The following is a 19,801-nucleotide window of genomic DNA, read 5'->3' as shown; positions in this document are numbered from 1 at the left end:
AACCAGATCACTTTAGTTATACTTGCTTATTTTCTACTTTCTTTATTTTCTATTACAACGAAAGAATAAAACATACAAACAGTAACAGATACGTGGTATGTTTGCATTCCCATTTTTTCCTCTCATGCTGTTAGTGAGCAGCAGAATAGAAATCCCTTGATTTAAATTGGGTGGTTTTCAGTTCTAACAAAAGCATGAACAAAATGATGAACGAATTAATTCCAGCCACAGATTACATGTTCTTTTTTAAAAAAATAATGGTTCGCTCTTCTCACCGTCTCACTGAATTTCTTGTTTTTTTGTATTCACATGGAGCCAGATCTGAAAGCTAAAATAAAGTATGTCGTAGATATACTTCAAAGAAATAAAAAAAAAAAAAAAGAAAAAGGAAGTAAGCTGGAGAGCTTATGTTCTGAATGTATCATCAGCACTAATGGTGCTCTCAGCTTTACTTAAACCAGCAACTACCACAGCTCTTCACAGCACGGATGCTGTATTTTATAAGCGTCAAGAATAAGAAACAAAAAACAAACCTGATTTTTGATGAAAATCAGTGCAAACTCTTCCCCTGTTAGAGCTATGGAGGCTTAATCCCTGGAAAGATCTTATTCTACTAATTGAAATTATTGTTTTCCTTGAAGAAGCTATACAAAGCAGACTGAGATGGAATAATAATAAAACTCATTATCACTGATTTTTTGAAACAGCTCTGCAGCAATAGTCATTAAGTTTCAACTGTTATATCAGTATTTTGCCTGAACAAACGCAGTAGCCATAAAGTAAAGGGCAAGTAACAGAGAATTGCTCACATAGCAGCCAGTACCAATGCAAAACAGGTCTAGCAAGGCCTGGATGCTCAGGGGGCCAAGAGTGAGTCTGCATTTTCTCACTCTTCTGTACGTGAATCAGCTGATATGTAAGATCATTATTAATATACCATTCTTTCAGGCAGTTCCTCGGCTATTATCTGTATAGTATGTCTCTCAGGTTTTCTCAGCTCCAAGGAACGTGAACTCCAATGAGGCAGTCTTTAGCAAGACATAAAGACAACTTTGCTCACATTGAAAGTTAAGGCGCTGAGGACTTATTTTAGTTGGTGTTAATATAAGGAGGTCCGCATTACCTTTCCTGTGCTAAATAAAGAAACACCAATGACTAATGAAATCTGTAGGACAACAAAAGGGATAATGAAGTGCATTGTTCCTCTGCCACTACAGAAACATGCATTATGGTGCTCACGGTTGGTAATGCTTTGGTATCCAAATAAAATCTGTACAGGGCAGCTCATCACCACAGACAGCTTTAGAAGAGTCACCCTAGAAGGTGAAAGAAAGAGCAGGAGGGTAAAGAAATCAAGGCAGATACCTCATCACCATTATTAACTCAAAGGAACACCTAGCAGATCTGAGGAAAGGCATCAGGCAGTGGAATTAAGCTTAGAAAAAGACTGATTTAATGTAATCAAACTTAAAAGGCAGTACCAAGTAGTGTTCAAAAACCATACAACACTATGCATGCATGTGTTTTTCTCTGATATGAATACAAGCAGACTCGGCTTACTCTCAGCCTTCAGCCTCTCTCACACATAACGCTAATTCAACACTTGAATTTTCAGTTTTCAAAATTAAAGTGAAGAAAATGCCCATTATATTTGAACAAATCTCACATTTCTGTGATCACACATTGATTTAAAATACCCAAACTTGTTCTTTTAGTTAATAATTTCCACTCTTTTTAGTTCCACCACCTTGCAGCAGTCTCACTGAACAAGCAACTTGCTTTGTGCTCTACAGGATGCTAAAATTACTTACAGCTTTGCTCTGGGTCAATGACAGAAAGATTCCTCTCCCCAGGAGGAAAGTGGGTGGAACAAGCATTTTGATTGCACGAGGCCAAACGAGCTGCTAGCCAACTCAACCACATGACACAAAATGGCCGCCCAGTCTATGGGAACTCAACCACATGACACAAAATGGCCGCCCAGTCTATGGGAACTCAACCACGTGGTACAAAATGGCCGCCCAGTCTACGGGAGCTCAACCACATGATGCAAAATGGCTGCCCTATCTGTGCTGCCATTGTACAGAAGACCCTTCCTTCAATACCCACCTTTCTCTTCCACTGGTTTTCAGGATTTTTTTTTCCTTCTTTACACAAGCTCTCTGTTCTTCCTTTACTGTGTCGCAGGCTATATGGCACAAAGGGCAGTGGGCTGCCAGCGAAGGCTCTCTGCACTGTGTTTTTCCCCTGACTGTCTCTGATAACTCTGGCTACAGCTGACAGCTTTCAGAAATTGCATCATCCTCCACCTGTGGACAATTCGGGTATAGACTTCATCAAAATTGTCTTACGATTCAGAAGATATCCTTAGAATGGTGTTGCAGTTCGTCTTTATCCCTGTACTGAGCTCATACGTCATGTGTGGGCCACGGCTCCCCAGAGCAGTGTGTACTCATTTGTAGTTCCAGACCAGTAATTTTCTGTTGAAGAAGAATACCTGAATTTTCCTTAAGATGGTGGTAGTGTGTACCAAAAAGGGCAGCTTTCATAATTTTCTTTTTAGTGATACAAATAAATACAGGAAGCAGAATAAGCTGAAACAATTGCTTAACAGGTCACTGTGTTTCTCAGATGTTGCTGCAACCTGCTAGATAGATACCAGCCTTCATAAGCCTGTCCTTTGCTTTGGTCCCTGCTATTGTTGCCTCCTTTAAGAAAAGGGGCAGCTGAAAGCAGCTGTGCTCTTCCCACGTTATTTTCAGAGGAATACTCACTTGCTACAGAGAATTATCTGAAGTTTATTTGAAGCACATATTCAGATTATAAAATTAAGATTTCCTCAATTAGTTAATGCCCCTATTTACTTTAGGCAGTCACATTCTAGCTCAGACAAATATCTATGCACAAAATCTACAAAATTTATACTGTGAAATTTCTTTAAATTATGCTGGACCCCATCCAGCCAGACCAGGAAATGAAAACACAGTTTAAAGTCATCATCTGCTATCTCTAGCTCCTCCGGGTTTATTTTCAGAAGAGCTGAAGACTCAGCCCGCTTTAATAGGAGGCAGACAATATGTAATATGTAAGAACATCAGTTTATAGCTAGCTGGCATTCCCTCTCATTCTCATCTCATGCTTCTCTCAGCTTATTCCCTAAAATGTTCTCTGTAAGATGAGTTTTGGGTCAAAATGTAAATTCCCAATCTGTCTTTGCTGCTAAGGAGAGTAAACATACCACTTTAGATCATGCATGCTCTCCTTTTCAAATTTCTGTGTCCCACTTCCATTTATTCTTTCCTAGTAAGATAGCAGACCCAGAAGCCAAGAGAGCTGCTCATGTAGCGTCCTCCTCATTGCACATTTAATGTGTTACTGCTGTGGGTACTTGTGTGTGGTTTTAGAAGCAGTCTAAGATTCGTATTGCTGCAGAGCACAGAAATTTACATGCTGAATGACATGACTGTAAAAATGGTTAACACATTAGCTTCATTTAGGCAGCAAAACCTCAGACCACTGATACAGGAGCAGATCAAAACTGAAGCTCAGAATCACTTGCAGTGCAGAATTCATGTATTTAAAAATATATTAGTATATTCTCACCCAGTAAATATTAATAGCATAGGTGAGATTTTATCATCCACAGTTACTGCCTATGGCTGTGAAAGGCACTGAGTTCATATAAAATAGCAGTCACTGTCATCATGAAACATACTCCTTGGGAAATCTGCCAATGCCTGATACTGCTGGCCTCCCAGATGGAGAGCAGAATTTGAAGCCAGCTATACTGCATGACCTTGAACTAAAGCTGTGCAAGTTGCTTCTACCTGTTATAGCTGTCTTGGGAGTGGTTATTTCTGCCATGTTGGCAGTACTGAATGGCAGTTTTTTAATATAGGGCATATAGGATATTAAATATTAAGCCCGGTTAGGTTGCTTTAAGCAATTATTGATAATAGTTTTGTTCACCTCAGAAACCTTGTTTTATCTGTAAAAATATTACAGATATAATGCATCCAATGTTTGCTTGATGGCTGTGCTGTTATTACAGCGAAAAAGACATTAAGTACCTCCATGTTGACTTAGAATTAAAATTGGTCTTTGTAAGGTCTCAGTATACGCCATTAGCTGACTCCCTCTTTTCCAGAGTGCTCATAACATCTACATCATCCAAATTCTCTACAGATCCATTCTGGTTTTGGGACCATTTTATACTATTATATTGGTTTACTTGTAATGTCAGGTACAATTTGGTTATGTAGATGTGTTTGCTGTAACTTGGCATTGCCCTGGTAATAAACACTTAATAGTAGCCCCACAGTTTCACTAGCTGGCCAGAGTATTAATTAACCCTTGTGGGTTTTGTTTTGTTTTGTTTTGTATTTTGTTGTAGTTCGTTTATTTGCTTATGTTTTCTTCTTCCAGTTAGACTTACTTTTTGTTTTCCTTTTTAATATTTATCCTGTTCCCACCTTGCAAAAAACAAGAGACCTGTCTTTTCTCTATGATACTGATGTAGCTATTGGTTGTAGAAGTAGAGGTGAGATAGTCAGTAATGGTTGTTAAAATATAGAGAGTATTGGACACAATGGTGGAATTTTCAACTTAGGGTAAATTCATCATGGAGAAACATTCATAATCAAAGTTCCTTCCAAGGACAATAACACATCAACAGAGGTCCAATAGCATTCTTACTTTTATGTCTTTTGTGGAACCTGCAGCATATTTTGAAGTACACTGGGGTATGGCTGCTAACTGCCTAGCTTTGTGCAGTCACTGTAGAGTGAAGCAACACCAAGTTACACAGCTGCAGAAGTGAGAGGTTCATTCATTTGGTTATGATTACCTTCAGTATATGATTATGATTTTTGACATGGTCCCCCACCACATCCTTATCTCTAAATTGGGGGGAGATAGATTTGAAGCGTGCAAAATTTTGTGGACAAGGAATTGGTTGGAAGGTCACAGCCAGAGGGCTGTGGTCAATGGCTCTATGTCCAGGTGGAGGCTGGTAACAAGCAGTTTCCTCCATGGGTCTGTTCTGGGACTGGTACTCTTTAATGTCTTTATCTATGTCACTGATAAAGACATTAAAGAGTACCAGTCCCAGGACAGACCCATGAGATTGAGTGCACCCTCAGCATGTTTGCTGATGACACCAAGCTGAGTGGTGCAGTTGACACGGCAGAAGGAAGGGATGCCATCCAGAGCGTCCTTGGTAAACTTGAAAGGTGGGCCTTTGTGAACTTAATGGGGTTCAACTAAGCAAAGTGCAACATTTTGCACTTGGGTCAGGGTAATCTGAGATATGCATACAGACCCAGAGAAGAACCCCTTGAGAGCACCCATGCTGAGAAGGAAAGGACTTAGGTGTCCTGGTAGACAAAAAACTTGACATGAGCCAGCAGTGTGCTGGAGTACTGTGGTCCCCACCACAGCATGTCTCCAAAAGCTCCACAACATGAAGGAGATTATAAACGGGGGAAATCAGCTTTTTACATGGGTAAATAGTGATAGAAGAAGAGGCTTCTAAACCAAAGGAGGGAATATTTAGATTAGATGTCGGGGGAAGTTTTTCACTGAGGAGGTGGTGAGGTGCTGGAGCAGATTGCCCAGAGGGTTTGTGGAAACCCTGTCCCTGGAAGCATTAAAGGCTGGATTGGATGGGGCACTAGGCAATCTGATGTAATATTTCATCTAGCAGTTGGCAACCCTACATGCAGCCTGGGGGTTGGAACTTGATGACCCTTGAGGTCCCTTCCAACCCAAGCCATTCTGTGATTTTGTGATTTCAGTGGATTCTCACTTGCATTTTGCTATATATAGGAGAATATATATAGATCAGCTGTGATTCGACAATGAATTGGAAAGTTCTGAAATGGACTGATGGCCAGTGTTTAATTGTAATGCCAGATACTTTTATATTCTGTTAATCTTTGATACAAAACAGTTGCAGTCGAAGAAAAGGTCAAATATGGAAACTAATAAAGAAGGAACTTTATCATCAGTTCTGCTAATGATGATACATACTGAAAACTCGAGGTTCCTGCATCTACTGTCCAATAACAAAAAATAAAACTATCAGACCAGTTTAAATGAATCACACATGAGTTGGCCTTGTGCTTCTACATTCAGTCTTCTGTATAATATTGTAATGAATCTTAAGTTCTTCTGAATATACTCCATTGCATGTTTTTAGATAAATTAGCTTAGACAATTTTTGTAGGGATACATTTCCTTCCATAGTGGGGCATTTCCAGGAATGCTCCTGTTCTTGTTACTGGCAAAGCTGACAGTGACACTTCATAACTGGCAGAGGAGATGGCCAAGCTCAAGAGAATTTAAAGATGTCAGTAAAAATGAAATACAGACAGCTTCTTTAGACAGTGTTCTGAATTTCTGTGAAGTATGCCTAAAATGTGACCTCTGGGGACTGGGATTTTCAAGTCCTGCCATCTTCAAAGGAATGAAATGACAGCTGAATTACAGCATCACTTTACAGTGTTGCAGTCCGGTGCTTCTACCCACCCTTCTTCCACTGAAGATTGCTTTTAGCCAGAAAAGGCAGACTTGCTTCATTTAATAGTTAAAGGTAATCATAGGATTTTGATTTGTAACCTGACATGTGAAGTAGGCTGGCCAGCAATCTGTTATCTGAGTTGCCAGCTTTCTGTCTTCCAGCCTAAGTAACACCAGGTGCTGATAAACACATATTGTGAGCTGCTCCAGAAGTAATGCCTCCTGTTTTATATTATTGATATTGCATATAAAGCAAAGGAGTGTTTTCTCCATGTGGAAGGAGAAAACTGGTTTTCCTATTGCCTTTTAATATCATTTTTGCCTTTTTTCTTCTCTTCTTGAAGAAAGCATGACTATAGCTGGTACCTGGGTTTTATAGCAGGGAGTCAGGTTTCCCACAGCTGGTAAGAAGAACTCTCATGGAATAGCTTTTACTGAAACAAAACAAAACACTCCTTCCATTTCCAGTTTTTAATTCCTCTCTGTCTGCCAGTATCTGCCACAGCCTCAGAGACCCTCTGGGGCACAGCTGAACAGGAGATCTCTGTTTCTTTGCCCTTCACCCCTTCGTCCAGATGGTGGATGGCAGAGGTGATTCATGCTGTCACATCACTAGTGGATCTTATGGTGCCTGGAGCATTCTTCTCCTGGTTACTGGACCAAAGAAACATGTATCAGGGTTGAGTCACCATGCCCAATTACTGAAGACTCTTCCAGCCCACCTATTTTCCTGTCATTCTGTGACATGTTTAGAAAATCCTTTACTCACGCTGTTTATTCATTTTGAGCTATTTTATCTTTTTTAGGGGCAAGTAAAGAATCTGCTTTTAGGTTTTGATAAAATAGTTTGAAAGAAAGAAAATAATGCAAGCTTCTGTGGTATATCTTCAAGCATACAGAAGATTTCTTGTCATCAAAAATCAGAAAAGCAGAATTACAGACTCTGTGTCAGAAAAGTCCATCCCTAGCTCGATACTATTTCAGTTTCTCCAAGAATGGATTTGGGTTCTTATAAGAGAAACGTTTTATCATCCTCATAATTCATATATTCAGGATTGCTGTGCAAGCATTAAAGTTTAGCTTGGGGGGAAAAACAGACATATTGTAAGTGCTGTTTGGTTTACTGATGCTTTTTCTATGACATCAAAGATGATTTCACAGGGACTACAAAATCCAAAGGACAGGGAGTTCAGCAAAGGTTGTGTTGATACTGCAAATTTTATGCATATGTCTTAGCAGCTTTGGAGATTGCTTAAGCAGACCTGAAGGGCATCATTTCAGTATCCTGGGCTGCTCTATCTATAGAGATTCTACTACATTCAGCACAGAACAGTAACCTGCTTGTGTTGCTCTCCTTCTTGAGGAGCACCGGGTGCACAGGGAGCATAGCTGTGCTCTTAAATAAGCTGGACAATAGTCTGTGCAGCTTTCCCTCTCGTCTGTCTTGAAATCCAACGGATTGCACTTAGAATGTGGAACATCAAGTGCTACAGGATAGTCTCAGCATGTCTCCAGATTCTTTGTAAAAGGTCAAGGGACCCAAAGGGTTTTTGTTTCCTGTGCTATGTGTATTCCCACTCTCTTTAAGATTGCCAGAGCTCTTTTTATGCTTCCGTGAGAGGTCTGACAATGCTACAAATACGCTCCCATCAAACCCTGACTATCCAGCACAAGAACCAGAGCACAAAAGGGAAAAGGGAAGGAGGTTTATCATAACAGTCTGGATTAAACAGCCTTCAAGGGATTTCATCCCCATGAGTCCTTTCTCTTTTTCCTTTTCTTTGAGAGCAGAGAGGTGACACTTGACCAGGACATCAGTTGCTGACCTACATTCAGTGTTGACTGCTATGAACATTTTTTAGTGAAAAGCAGCTATCCTTTCTGCTTTCACTAAGTCAGATGGATAATACCTTCACATGGTATCTATGAATATATCCCATATCCCTCCTTTAGTAATTTAACCATATCATTTTTTTTAGTTTGATTTTTTTTCTAATTGGTACCGTGGAGCAGTTGAGATACACAAAGGCTGTTTGACACAGATGGGAGGAAAGATGTGCTGTGTGCCTAAGGGATTGGTACAGATGGTCAGTTGAATCTTTCTCCATCATAAGAATGCACTGGCTTATGGAGCTGGGACTCTGGAGGAGTAACCTGGAGCATGACCTTTGGAATTTGCATTGTCACTGAGCTGCTGCAGCCCTTAAGTGCTTGGACACATTTTCACTTCTCTCCTGTGAGTTAGGAGACAGGAGAAAGAAATGAAAAAAATAAGTGCATATGGAGAGCACAGGATTTATGTTCTGCAGTCAGGTGAAAAAGGAAAAAAAAAGGAACTAGAATAGTGGGGGCAATTGTATCTACAAGTGGGGAAAGTGTATAAAGCCTATACTTTTCCCATCTGTACGTAATGTGGAGCATAGAGGCCACAGGGAGAAGATGATTTTGCTCACTTGGAACATACTGCCAATGGCATTTTCATGCAATGGCATTAGCTTTTGGGAGTTTCTTGAGAAGGGCAGAGAGCCAAACTGAGGCAGTGAAGTAATAGCATCTTCCACATCTTCCCAGAATGGGGCCCAATCTACCTCATAGGAAAAAAGTAGAAGCTCATCATTCTCTTCACTAGTTGAGGGTCTGACCCTCAGGTATTTGAATACAGCAGTTCAGTGGTGAACATTTCTTGCTAAAAAACTATCTGTTAACCATGGCCATTTTCTTCAGATATATTAACAGTCATTATATTGATACGGCACCCAAAATGCATGAACACTGAATGAATAAAGAGCTCTGTGGCTTGCTCACATCCTAGCACAGTTTGAATACTGATTCTCCCGAGGGGACAATGTTTAAGATTGTTAATTGATAAAAGTAATTTCAATACCATTTAGTGTGATGGATCTCAAGAGTAAAGCAGGCTTTGCTCGTGATCAGTGTGAATATGAGCAGTCCAAGTAAGAAAAAATCCTTGGTATAAAGATCTCTGTCCCCAGATGTGCTGAACAAGAGAACCATGGGCTAGCACTGAGGTTAACATGCTCATCTTGCCAATAACAGCAAGCCTTGTAAGCCAGGAGAGCAATGTCTTGAGAGGCAAACTGATATCTCAACAACTGCTGGAAGAGTCCAGAACAATGCCTGAGCCCCTAAATAAGGAGGTTAATAATAGTAAAGAATATTAGGAGAGGTATTTCACTGTGATATTTGGGGAAGAGACAAATTAAAAAAAAAAAGATAATAGAAACAGCTGTCATGGCACAGCTAATGGAAGGGAACTGGCAAAATGGAGTTAATCAAAACAGCAAATAATAGAAGGATCAACATGTTTTAATAACATGAGCAAAGCATCTGAAGGACGGCTCCCCATGGAGACCTGTATTCCATGCAGAGGCAGCAGGGGGAATAAAAGCTCTTGGGTTGTGATTAAGATCTTATTTGTGCTAGAAACACTTACTTTTTCCACTCTCCACATAATTCTGTAATTTGACTGCATTATCCTTTGTGCACTCGCTCACTCTTACACACATGCTCTAATACGATGGGTTTCCCATCTTGAAATAGCATTGTGACAACCCAGGCTCTGATAACACTTCAGTTTCCTTTTGGTGCTCAGACAACAGGCAAAATACCCTTCAGTCACAGGATTATGGAATCAGGACTCAGATCTGTGCAGACAAGGATGGTGTTGGTGGCAGCTGAATTGAAAAATGTGCACTTAATTTAACGGGCTCTTTTTGTGCTCTTTATGGTGTGATTTTCAATGGAAGCCCTCAGAAGGAGAACATGAGCCTTGGCTGCCAGTGTAACTGAAGCTGTCAAATACAATGCTTGCTAGAAAGCCAGTGCTGAACCTTGCTAACTTCCAGGACTAAGTTATTAGTAAGGTCACAGAGAAAATTTGTAGTGGAAGGTAAACCTCACCCTGGCTGTACCAAATGCCACACCAGCTTCTGCTGCCCCTTCCCAGGACCACTGCTGCTCACTCTCTTGCTCTTTTCCCAGTGAAAATTATTGCTGCAACAAGTGCAGCATGGCACACCCATCTTTTCCACAACTTTTGAGTACATTGAGGTGCTTGCTCTGTAAGGTTGGATTCAAGATAGAACTGAAATAATCTGTAGTGACAAGTACAACCTTCATACAGATCAGATCCCAGCAAGACAAGAAACCAAAAGCTCAACAGGGACTATAGTACAGCTTTTCTGTTACAGTTGGTGAATGAACTGTGTAAAAATCCCAGGGTTAAAACCCAGCACTTCAGTCTGATACACATGCCCAGGAAAGGAACAGTACTCAGACGAGATCCATCCAGTTCAGTCATCACAGGATGGTGTTCAAATGTCTCTGACTGTACTTTCTCCCTTTCTGCAGGATGGATGACATTCAGCTGTGCAAAGACATCATGAACCTTAAGAAGGAGCTGCAGAGTTTGGTAGCAATCCCAGGTAATGGCCGTCTATAACTCAATATCAGAATAATGCTTGGGTGATGCAGGGGATGGTTTCATGAGCACACCTCTGCTAGCATGGTCAGAAGCCACCTCCCCCCCAGTGCTGTTTCATGTATTCTGTACTCATATATTTCCTCCTTCCTCTAGCCTTCATTTTCATTTCTCTTTTCCTTCTCATCTTTAACCGTCTGTCCTCTAAAGTTGTTTTCATGCTGTATTTCACTGTTCCCTAGACAGCAAACCTGCAAATATCACTCAAATAAGGTGCACGTTCTCTTGCACTTGTACTCCCTTGGGAATCTGGAGGGAACCAACTTGCACAGAGATTGTCAAGTAGAAAAGACAGAGGGCTGAAGAGAGAATGGAGAAGGATTTAAAACCATTACTGTGAATGTGAGATTTTTTCCCAGATATACCAATTTATTGTCACAGCTGTAGCTATATCTGCCTTCCATAGCAAAAGGAAATGGGCTCCTACAAAAAGTAAGAGGCAAAAGCATGCTTTACATTTTACCTTTAATATATTGAAAATATACCTCTCTGAGGAGGGACAGAGTTGTGTTCAGTTTTACAATCCTCACATCCAAATTCCAGCTGAAATCAACGAGAACTTGAGCTTTACTGTTTCATATCATCCACAATAGTCCTACTCTGCTTGAAATATTTTATGAACACTCACAGGCTTCACCACACTATCTCCATAAAACATTATTACGTGTTTTTGGCACCTCTCAGAAGTAATCTGATGCTGCCTCATTGCAAAGGACTGGTTTTTGCACTCCTTTTGTTATCCTCACCTTTTCCCCCTACATTTTATTGTGCAGCTTTAAACAGAGCTCTCCCCTGGAAGAAGAGAATGAAATTTTAAAAAAAGGTCCATTTTTCCCTCTCACAGTCCACATATTCAGATAAGAACTCTCATTTTTCTCAGCACTTAACAAAGCAGATTTACAACGTTTCTTATATTTCCTTTCTTTACACTTCTTACTTAGAGGTCACACTGGATAATAAATAACAACACTGCTGGTACATGGTTGGTTTTTAAATGATGTGGGAAAAGATTATGAGTGAGGGAAAATAGCTATGAATGAGTACCCTTGCTAGCCTCCCCTCTTCTAGTCTGCAGTTTTCTTAACCCCTTTATCTTCTGCCTAACTCCTAGGATTAATCAGTTTTCAGGGTTTTGTATGTGATGGTCTGTTTTTTTTTCCCCCAATAACTTTTGTGAAACTATTTCCCAGCCACAAAGTGTTAAGTGGAGATCAACAGACAACAGCTTCTCTCCTCAGCACTTCGCAGTTATCAGCAAAAGTTCAGAACTGAAGTATGAGCAGTTCCAGCAGCACCCCCTTTTGGCAAGAATACTTTCACCTTAAAGGCCATGCTGGCATTCCCACAAAACAGATTGCTTACGTAGCGTGTATCTAACCTGAAAAAAGCCTCTTCCCAGGACCGGGCTCTCTTGTAGCGCATGGATCAGAACTTTCCCTTCACTACACAGATTCATGCAGGGCCCTGCTCTTCGCTTTCAGTGCACGTGAGTTCGCTGCTTGCAGTCAACATGAGATCAGGCTTTTAGTGTTCATGGTACTATGCCACAATAGAGCACGCATGCATTTCAGGCACTGGGCTTTCTAAAGACAGGAGGGGGTGGGACAGCACATCTCCCAGCCCGTGAAGAGGGCAGATGGAAAAGAAGCGCACAGTAGCTCCTACTATCAGCAGTGGAAAGAAAAGATGCGTTGTAGCCAGGTTTTACTTTACTGTGGTTCTGTCAGTCATGAAATAGAGAGAAACTCTTCCTTTTGGAGCATTCTCATTTTCCCCAAGATCAAAAGGAGTTGATTTATTTTAATGAAGAAGAATGGACTACTGCTTCTTTTTGGTATTGAAGGTGGTGGGGTTTTTCTGTTATTGGCTTTGTTTCTTGGTTGTTGTTTTTTTTCCTCTGCTTTAAAGCCAAAACACTTGTTAAACAGTTTGATACTTTACTAAGTAGCATCTTACAGAGTAATTCAGCATTAGAAGTAACAGCCTTGACAAGCCCTTCACCAAGGCTCTAGCCCACAAACTGAACAGACACAGGAGTCGTAAGTAGAAGAAAGAAAAGAGGCAGCAGGCAGAATTTGGTTCTGCAGAGCCATCCATTTCCATCAACAAAACTTTCTTAGACAGCTGAAGTTATGCTGCCTAGCTCCCTGGAATCTAAATAATTTTTTTCCCCCCCACCTTGTTTTTGACCAGAAAAAGAAAAAACAAAGATGGAGAAACAAAGAGAAGATGAACTGATTCAGAAGATCCATAGACTGGTGCAAAAAAGAGATTTTCTCGTAGATGACGCAGAGGTGGAAAGATTACGGTAAGAACCAAAAGCAACCAAATTCATGCTGAAGATTTCACAAGTCTAATTCTGCTCTGGAGTGAGAGAGAACATTTATACTGACAAGAGAGAATTGGTCTTTTAAAACCGATTACCACATTCTTGTTCTGTGGAAAAACAAGACACAAAAAACTAGATTACTGCACTTCTGCTCCCCATGCCATTAACATCCTACTTGACATCCCATAATGACAGAGCAGTTTAGACTTATTTTCTCATCAGAATGCAACTGGACGTTTACCATTACAAATGGAAGGACTGTCTCTGCTGCCAGAAGATCTTGTCACTGGCTGCCAGGGTAAAATAGAATTCTGCAAGGGGCATGGGCACAGGCGTCTAAATTATTATCATTTTTCAATACAAAATTTGTTCTCACTGTTCTTTCCCCCTTGTAGCATTAGAACAGTGAGAATGCAATTGCTAATACAGGTCTACCTAACCCAAAAGATAAGTGAGTTTGGCATCTCAGCCCAGAGCTGTGGTCTTCCCATACAGCTGATTCTGAGCTGCTGCACTGAGTTCCAGTAACACATAAGTAGTCAGGATTTTGCTGTTACTTCCCCCCCTTCCCTCTTCAGTTCAGCAGTAATGATTCAAGGCTCCATCAGCCCATTTAGCCTAAATGACAGTATCTGTTCCAACACATTTAAATTCCAAGCAGGCTAAGGACCAGAGAGAAGAAAGCTTGTCAGTTCCATAGTTGATCAAAGAGAGCCAGCCAAAGGCAGCAGCCTGACAAAAAGCCTGAGCTGGTAACGTAATCCAGAGCCAGTACTGTGTGCCAATCACAAACACAGGCAGCAGCCAGACACTAGAGAAGTGTAATCATAGGCATCATGTAGATGTGGCTACATTAGTGTTGAGTGTTGAGACACATTTGCACTAAAACTTGATGCTTTGCTTTAAAACTTTGGACAGTAAAGCCTGCTTTTACTCTGAGATGCTCCATCAGCATTTGAACAAGCTAGCAGAGAAACTAACATGATAGCCTCTGCTAAGGACATTTCCAAGGTCAGTAACACATCCTTATGCAGAGTTTTGCCCTACTGCTGTGGTCTTCATGAAAACAGAAATGTACTTTATTTTGGTGAAGTGTAGCAGTGGAAGAATGCAAGATGTTGTATTTGGGCCAAGCTGACATTTAAATTGAGTTTTGGTGCAGCACATTCGTATCCTTTGCTTTATGTAGAAGGATGGTGAACAAGTTTGAGGCTCTCAGGTGATGCTTCATGGTTTCAAGCTGCTGATCAGGGACTATAGTGAATCAGACACTGTTAGTGAAAAGCTTTGAGGAGAAGTTTCTTAGAATGCCAGAAGATGCTCGTTCATGTTTCCATTTAGGCAAAGATTATGCTCTAATAAGCAGCAAAAAAAAGTTTTGGACAAGAATAAAGCCATTCATTTACTAGTTATCTTATCCTAGCTGCTATGGCTTTTATTGTCCCATTTGCAAAGAAAACATTGTCTGTAACATACTTTCTTTTTTTTAGAGAGAAAGAAGAAGATAAGGAGATGGCTGAATTCCTACGTACTAAGTTAAAACCCTTAGACAAAGCAACACAGTCTCCTACCAGTGAGTTCCTAAACATTAAGAAAAACAATAGGAGTAATCCCAAGGACAACTGAATATAAGAGTGCTTTCAGTGCCTATGTTGGACCAACCACTGCCAAATTTAGACTACAGCCACTTAGAATTTGGATGCCCAATTACCTCTTAAAATTGAATCCACATCACATAAAACCACTTTAAAATTGCTTTTTACATTTCAGATGTGCAGATTATATTGGTATATTATATTGGTATATACATACTGTCACAACCTATTTCTGTAAGCAACTGGTATTTTGTTTTAATTTTTCCCTCCAATCATTTTCCCTTATGATTTCACAAAAATATCTTGAGAGTTTTCCAGATATATGCTAGGATACCTGAAGCCAAGACTGTCTAGTTTCTAGCTGGCAAGATGTGTAATAGAAAAAGGTTTGCAAACTTACACAGCTGCCTTAAGTTTCCCACATCATACCACTGTAAATAAACAAACAACTCAACAAAAATTGATTAGGTAGTACTACCAACACACATTTCCTGATCCCTGGGAAGCTTTTAGCTCCAACTTTCATACAAGACTGTCACAGCAGGAATTTTAAAACATCACTAGATTGATTTTCACCTGTCAGACACAGAAATAGTCAAGTGAGAGCAGTGTCCATGGATGGTAAATCTGGTTCCAAGCTGGCATAAACCAACATCTTGCTACAGAACATTCAGGGGAACATGCATTGGCTGAAGTACAAAGTCAACAGAATCAATTTAGGATGCACTGCTAATTTATACCCTTTTAGCATGACTTCCTCATTAGTTTATGGTGCATTTATTGAAGGCTATGTTAGGGTTAAAGTTCTTTTCACCCCCCCAAAAAATGGAAGCCTGCCTTTTTCTTGTCCTCCTAGCTAAGACATCCAAGTTTAAGAGGAATAACCTTTAGTAAGACTCCTATTCTTCACCTCTGTACTTAGAGATGTTCAGTACATAAGTGATCATCTGTGGAAGAACCTTTTATCTGAGCAGGTGGCTGTGAATAAGAGTACCTGGACTGACTGAGATGCAAGCAGCTCACCCTTGGGGATGTCTGGATTCTTTAACCCTTCCTAGCTCCTTCCTCTGAAGGGATAAGGCATCCTGAATATTATCTATGAAACAGAAATTGAAAAGGCTCAGAGGTAGATGGGGGAACAGGCAGGGAGAATACTTGCTTTACGTACTTTAAGCCAGAGTGGGAAGGAAGAGCTTAGTTTTAATGGTGTCCTGTTTTGAACATTGCAGGCAGCCCAGCAGAAAAGAAGGCAGAACCTCCTCCAAGCAAGCCTGCCATTGCCAAGGCAGGATTGGCCATCATTAAAGATTGCTGTGGAGCCACGCAATGCAGCATCATGTAGCTCTGGGCTCTCTACTATGTTTGTTGTCTTTTCAGATGTTTTCATTGAAGGAAACTGTAGGGTAGAGGGATTTAACAGCATCCCACTAAATGAAGATCAACTGTGGTACATCTGTAACACATGGAATGTACAATGGCAGGTTCTTCTCTGTTGCATGGATCACTCAACACGCATGCCTAAAAAGCAAGAAATCCATATCGTGGCTGTCCAGTGATCAGAAGAGATCTGTAATAGTGTTAACAAAAATATCCCAGTGTTAAAAGTGAAAGAAGTTTCAGGTAAAAAAAAATTGGATGGGTCACTTCATAAGAATTTGTTGTATACCTTTCCCCTCTCACAAACACCACTCAGGCATTTGCTGGAATATTCTATTTTGGCTACTTTTTAAAGTCAGAGCCACAAATAGCAATGCAGTATGTAGTACAACTAATAGATTAAATTAAGCAAATGTAGGTTAACTGGTGTTACAAGCAAAACAACTTTCAAGCTAGTGTGATGCTTAACTAATTTGCTGTGGAGTTTCACTTTGAACTATTTCTTAAGATTGAATATCAGCCACAAGAATGCTGCAAGTAGATAGAGGTCTTATACCCTCTTATTTCTGAGTCACTCAAATCAAATATTGCTTTCACCAGGGAAAATAAGCCTTGGTAAAGCTCTAGAAAGCACAGCTACAGTGATCTGTAAATAAATGATTATTCCAACACTGTCTTATTTCTCTCATAGCTCTCCACCTCACAAAGGCTCAGAGGGGTAAACGCAAAATGTTTTGTCTACTAAAGTTGTGTGCAGGATGAGATTACCTACCAGCAGTGGGTAGCTGGGAGAAGAGCTGAACATATCAACACAAAGAACTTCTAACTAATAACTTCAAACCCACTATTAATTGTGTAATTAATGACCATGAGAAATAGAAGCTATCAAGCACAGGGAAGACGTTAGCCTCCCAATACAAATTGTCCACAAGACATAAAAACACAGAAGCAGATACTTGTGGTATGAAGATGATCGCTTTCTACACAAAATAGGTTTAAAATTAAGGGCAATACAGAAAGACTCGTGTGTTTCTCCATTTAATGCATTTCTGGTCTCTATGCAGATTAAACCTTGTAGAATCTAATATTAGCTAACAGTAGCTGGTATGTGTGTGACTATTCCATATCAATGTATTGTGATACGTGTAAATAGTAAAGTTAATGTACATGATATGTGAAAACAATCTCAGGCTTAGAAGTAACAAATCAATAGCAAAAAGTTCTTCAAATAAGAACTCTTTAAAGAGTAACTTCAATTTTGCAAAGCCAGCCAAGTTAAATGTGCACTTGTATACAAAAAAGCCACAGTTGTGGGTAAAGGAGAGAAATACAACAGCAGAGCTACCCAAGAAGAGCAGAGAGATTTTCAGAGAAAGTATCTTAGGAAGTTTTGAGGAGAAACGCCATCAGAAGTAAATCAGATTATTCCTGTACAAATTCAAAACAGCCCTCTAGAATTGGACTAGCTCAGTGAAGAACATTTGCATTTCCAGAATCACTGCAGACTCACTTATGACACAGGTCTGGTGGTGACAAGTTTCTTAAGATGTAAGGGTTAAGGAGGAAATAACACCAAAGGTTTCTACTGAGGCGTGAAGCACGTTAAATACTTTGAACAAAGATGTTAAAAGAAAATATATCCAAGGCTGAATAGTCAAATACACTTGGATTCCCTCACTGATAGAGGACGTATAAGGCCCTGTAGCTGTTAACAGCTACTCTGCCTGGTATGAGTTGAAGGCCATAAAGCGTTTGTGTACTTATGTACTTAAGATACACACAGGAGATCCAAAAGTCAGTGGTCATTCTTTCCCAACTCAGCAGGATTTGCTGGTACCCTATTAAGATACTGATAACTACTGATGTCTTTTAAGGTATAGACGTGCTACGTCATTAACAAAGTCAAAGGGAAATTAAAAAAAATAAAAATAACCTGTCATGAAGCCTTCACAGGTTTCCATTGTTACAACCAAGCATTACAAATGCCAGTAAGTGAAGAGCTTCACATGCAGGTGTCAGAAGACAAGAGGTGACAAACAGTTCAAACCAGGCTGTGCTCATAACCTATGTGCCACACAGCTGCCTACCATCACTCCCTTAGAAAGAGGAAACAATCAGCAAAACATAGGATTGTATTTAAAGTTTCAGTGACATAAAACGAAGTTACACAAAGTTACTGCAAGGAGGAAATTTGTTTGACCAAAGCACCCAAAACCTTTTCTTGAGGTTCTGGCTGTTCATCCAACCAAAAAGGCATCAGAGAGAAGGAAGTTGGAGGCAGACCTGACACGAGCTGGTAGACACGGCTCTGCTCTGGGAGCGATCTTGGTTTGCAATGAGAAAAGTGACAAAGTGCTGTTTGTACTGATCATTAGTTCTACCAGCAAATGGTTCTCTTGTACCCTCCCCCAGACCTGCTGACTATTCAGCAAAGTTAAGTGTATTTCCAAATAAACTAAGCTGCTGTATTATACTGCACATGTGTTGTTTTGTTCTTAGTAGAGAAGTGGTTGTGGATTACAACGGGATGCATATGCTATGCAGATATACTTTTCAGAACAAAGATCACTGCTCTGCAAGAAAAAGAATTTGCTAAGTTAGTACTGCTACTGAAATAGTTTCCACTGCTAAGAAGTTTCTCCAGCAGGACCCACAGGAAAGCAAACAGCTATTCAGTGTTGTGACTGTCCCAGACAGCTCTGAAACCTCTCTGCAGCCCAGAGCTCATAGCCCTGCATTGGGAAGATAATGGTCCCAACATAACTGAGCATCACTTGAACAGAACCCAACTCAGCTCAACAAAAAGCTTTAAGCATAAACCCACAGCCCAACTGAGGAATGTCAGCTCAAAACCAGCAATACATGGGGAGAGAGATTGGCACCATCCAGACCTCCTCCACCTGACTGTCCACTGGTGACTGCAGGTTACTCATGTCTAGTTACCTAAGACACATTTATGGAGTTCCCAAGTTTTTGCAGGAATATTTCCCCTCATCCTCCAAACAGTAATAATTTACCACTTTTACAGGGACACTGCAAACACAGGTATGATGTCCCATTTGGCAGCAGGAAGTACTCAGGCACGCCTTCATCTTCATAGCTGGTGACCAAAGTTCGTGTGATTCAGTTTTTAATCACAACTTATGCCCTCCTACACAGGAGTAGAGTAAGAGCACCCTTCCATTAGCAGCTGAGCAGATGGTTAAGGAGAACAGTTTTCCCAAACAACTCTAAGTACAACCAGCATTGTCAGGCTTCTGACTGCTTACAGCCAAACTGCTCAATGCTTATGGAAAACAAATACAACATCAGTGGCAATTAGCTAAAGGAAAACACGTCTTCCATTGGATAAGTATTCTAGGCTGGACTAGTACAGCAACTAAGGAGGGCTTTATGAGATCTTTTGTATAGGGAGCATTTCTTACTCCACACAAAACACTCAGAAATAATACCTTCAAGTGACATCTAAGTTGATCAGAT

At 40.4% G+C, this 19,801-nt stretch overlaps 2 protein-coding genes across 2 annotated transcripts in view; both read left to right on the top strand.

Annotated features, from left to right (window-relative positions):
* Positions 1-17,213, top strand: part of BMERB1 (bMERB domain containing 1) — a 41,366-nt gene extending 24,153 nt beyond the window's left edge. Inside the window, exons 3-6 of the mRNA XM_065732662.1 lie at positions 10,891-10,964; positions 13,214-13,328; positions 14,840-14,922; positions 16,174-17,213. Of these exons, the coding sequence (XP_065588734.1) occupies positions 10,891-10,964; positions 13,214-13,328; positions 14,840-14,922; positions 16,174-16,286 (385 nt within the window). The 3' untranslated portion in view covers positions 16,287-17,213. The remainder of the gene's footprint in view (positions 1-10,890; positions 10,965-13,213; positions 13,329-14,839; positions 14,923-16,173) is intronic.
* The window catches only part of UNKL (unk like zinc finger), a 129,435-nt gene that overhangs the window by 63,138 nt on the left and 46,496 nt on the right, over positions 1-19,801 (top strand).

The sequence above is a fragment of the Cyrtonyx montezumae genome, unplaced genomic scaffold (assembly GCF_038088225.1).
Source record: "Cyrtonyx montezumae isolate F1298 unplaced genomic scaffold, pur_monq_1.0 scaffold_16, whole genome shotgun sequence".
Lineage (NCBI taxonomy): Eukaryota > Metazoa > Chordata > Aves > Galliformes > Odontophoridae > Cyrtonyx > Cyrtonyx montezumae.
Note: the sequence above shows the minus strand (reverse complement) of the source record. Positions and strands in the feature narration are given on the sequence as shown.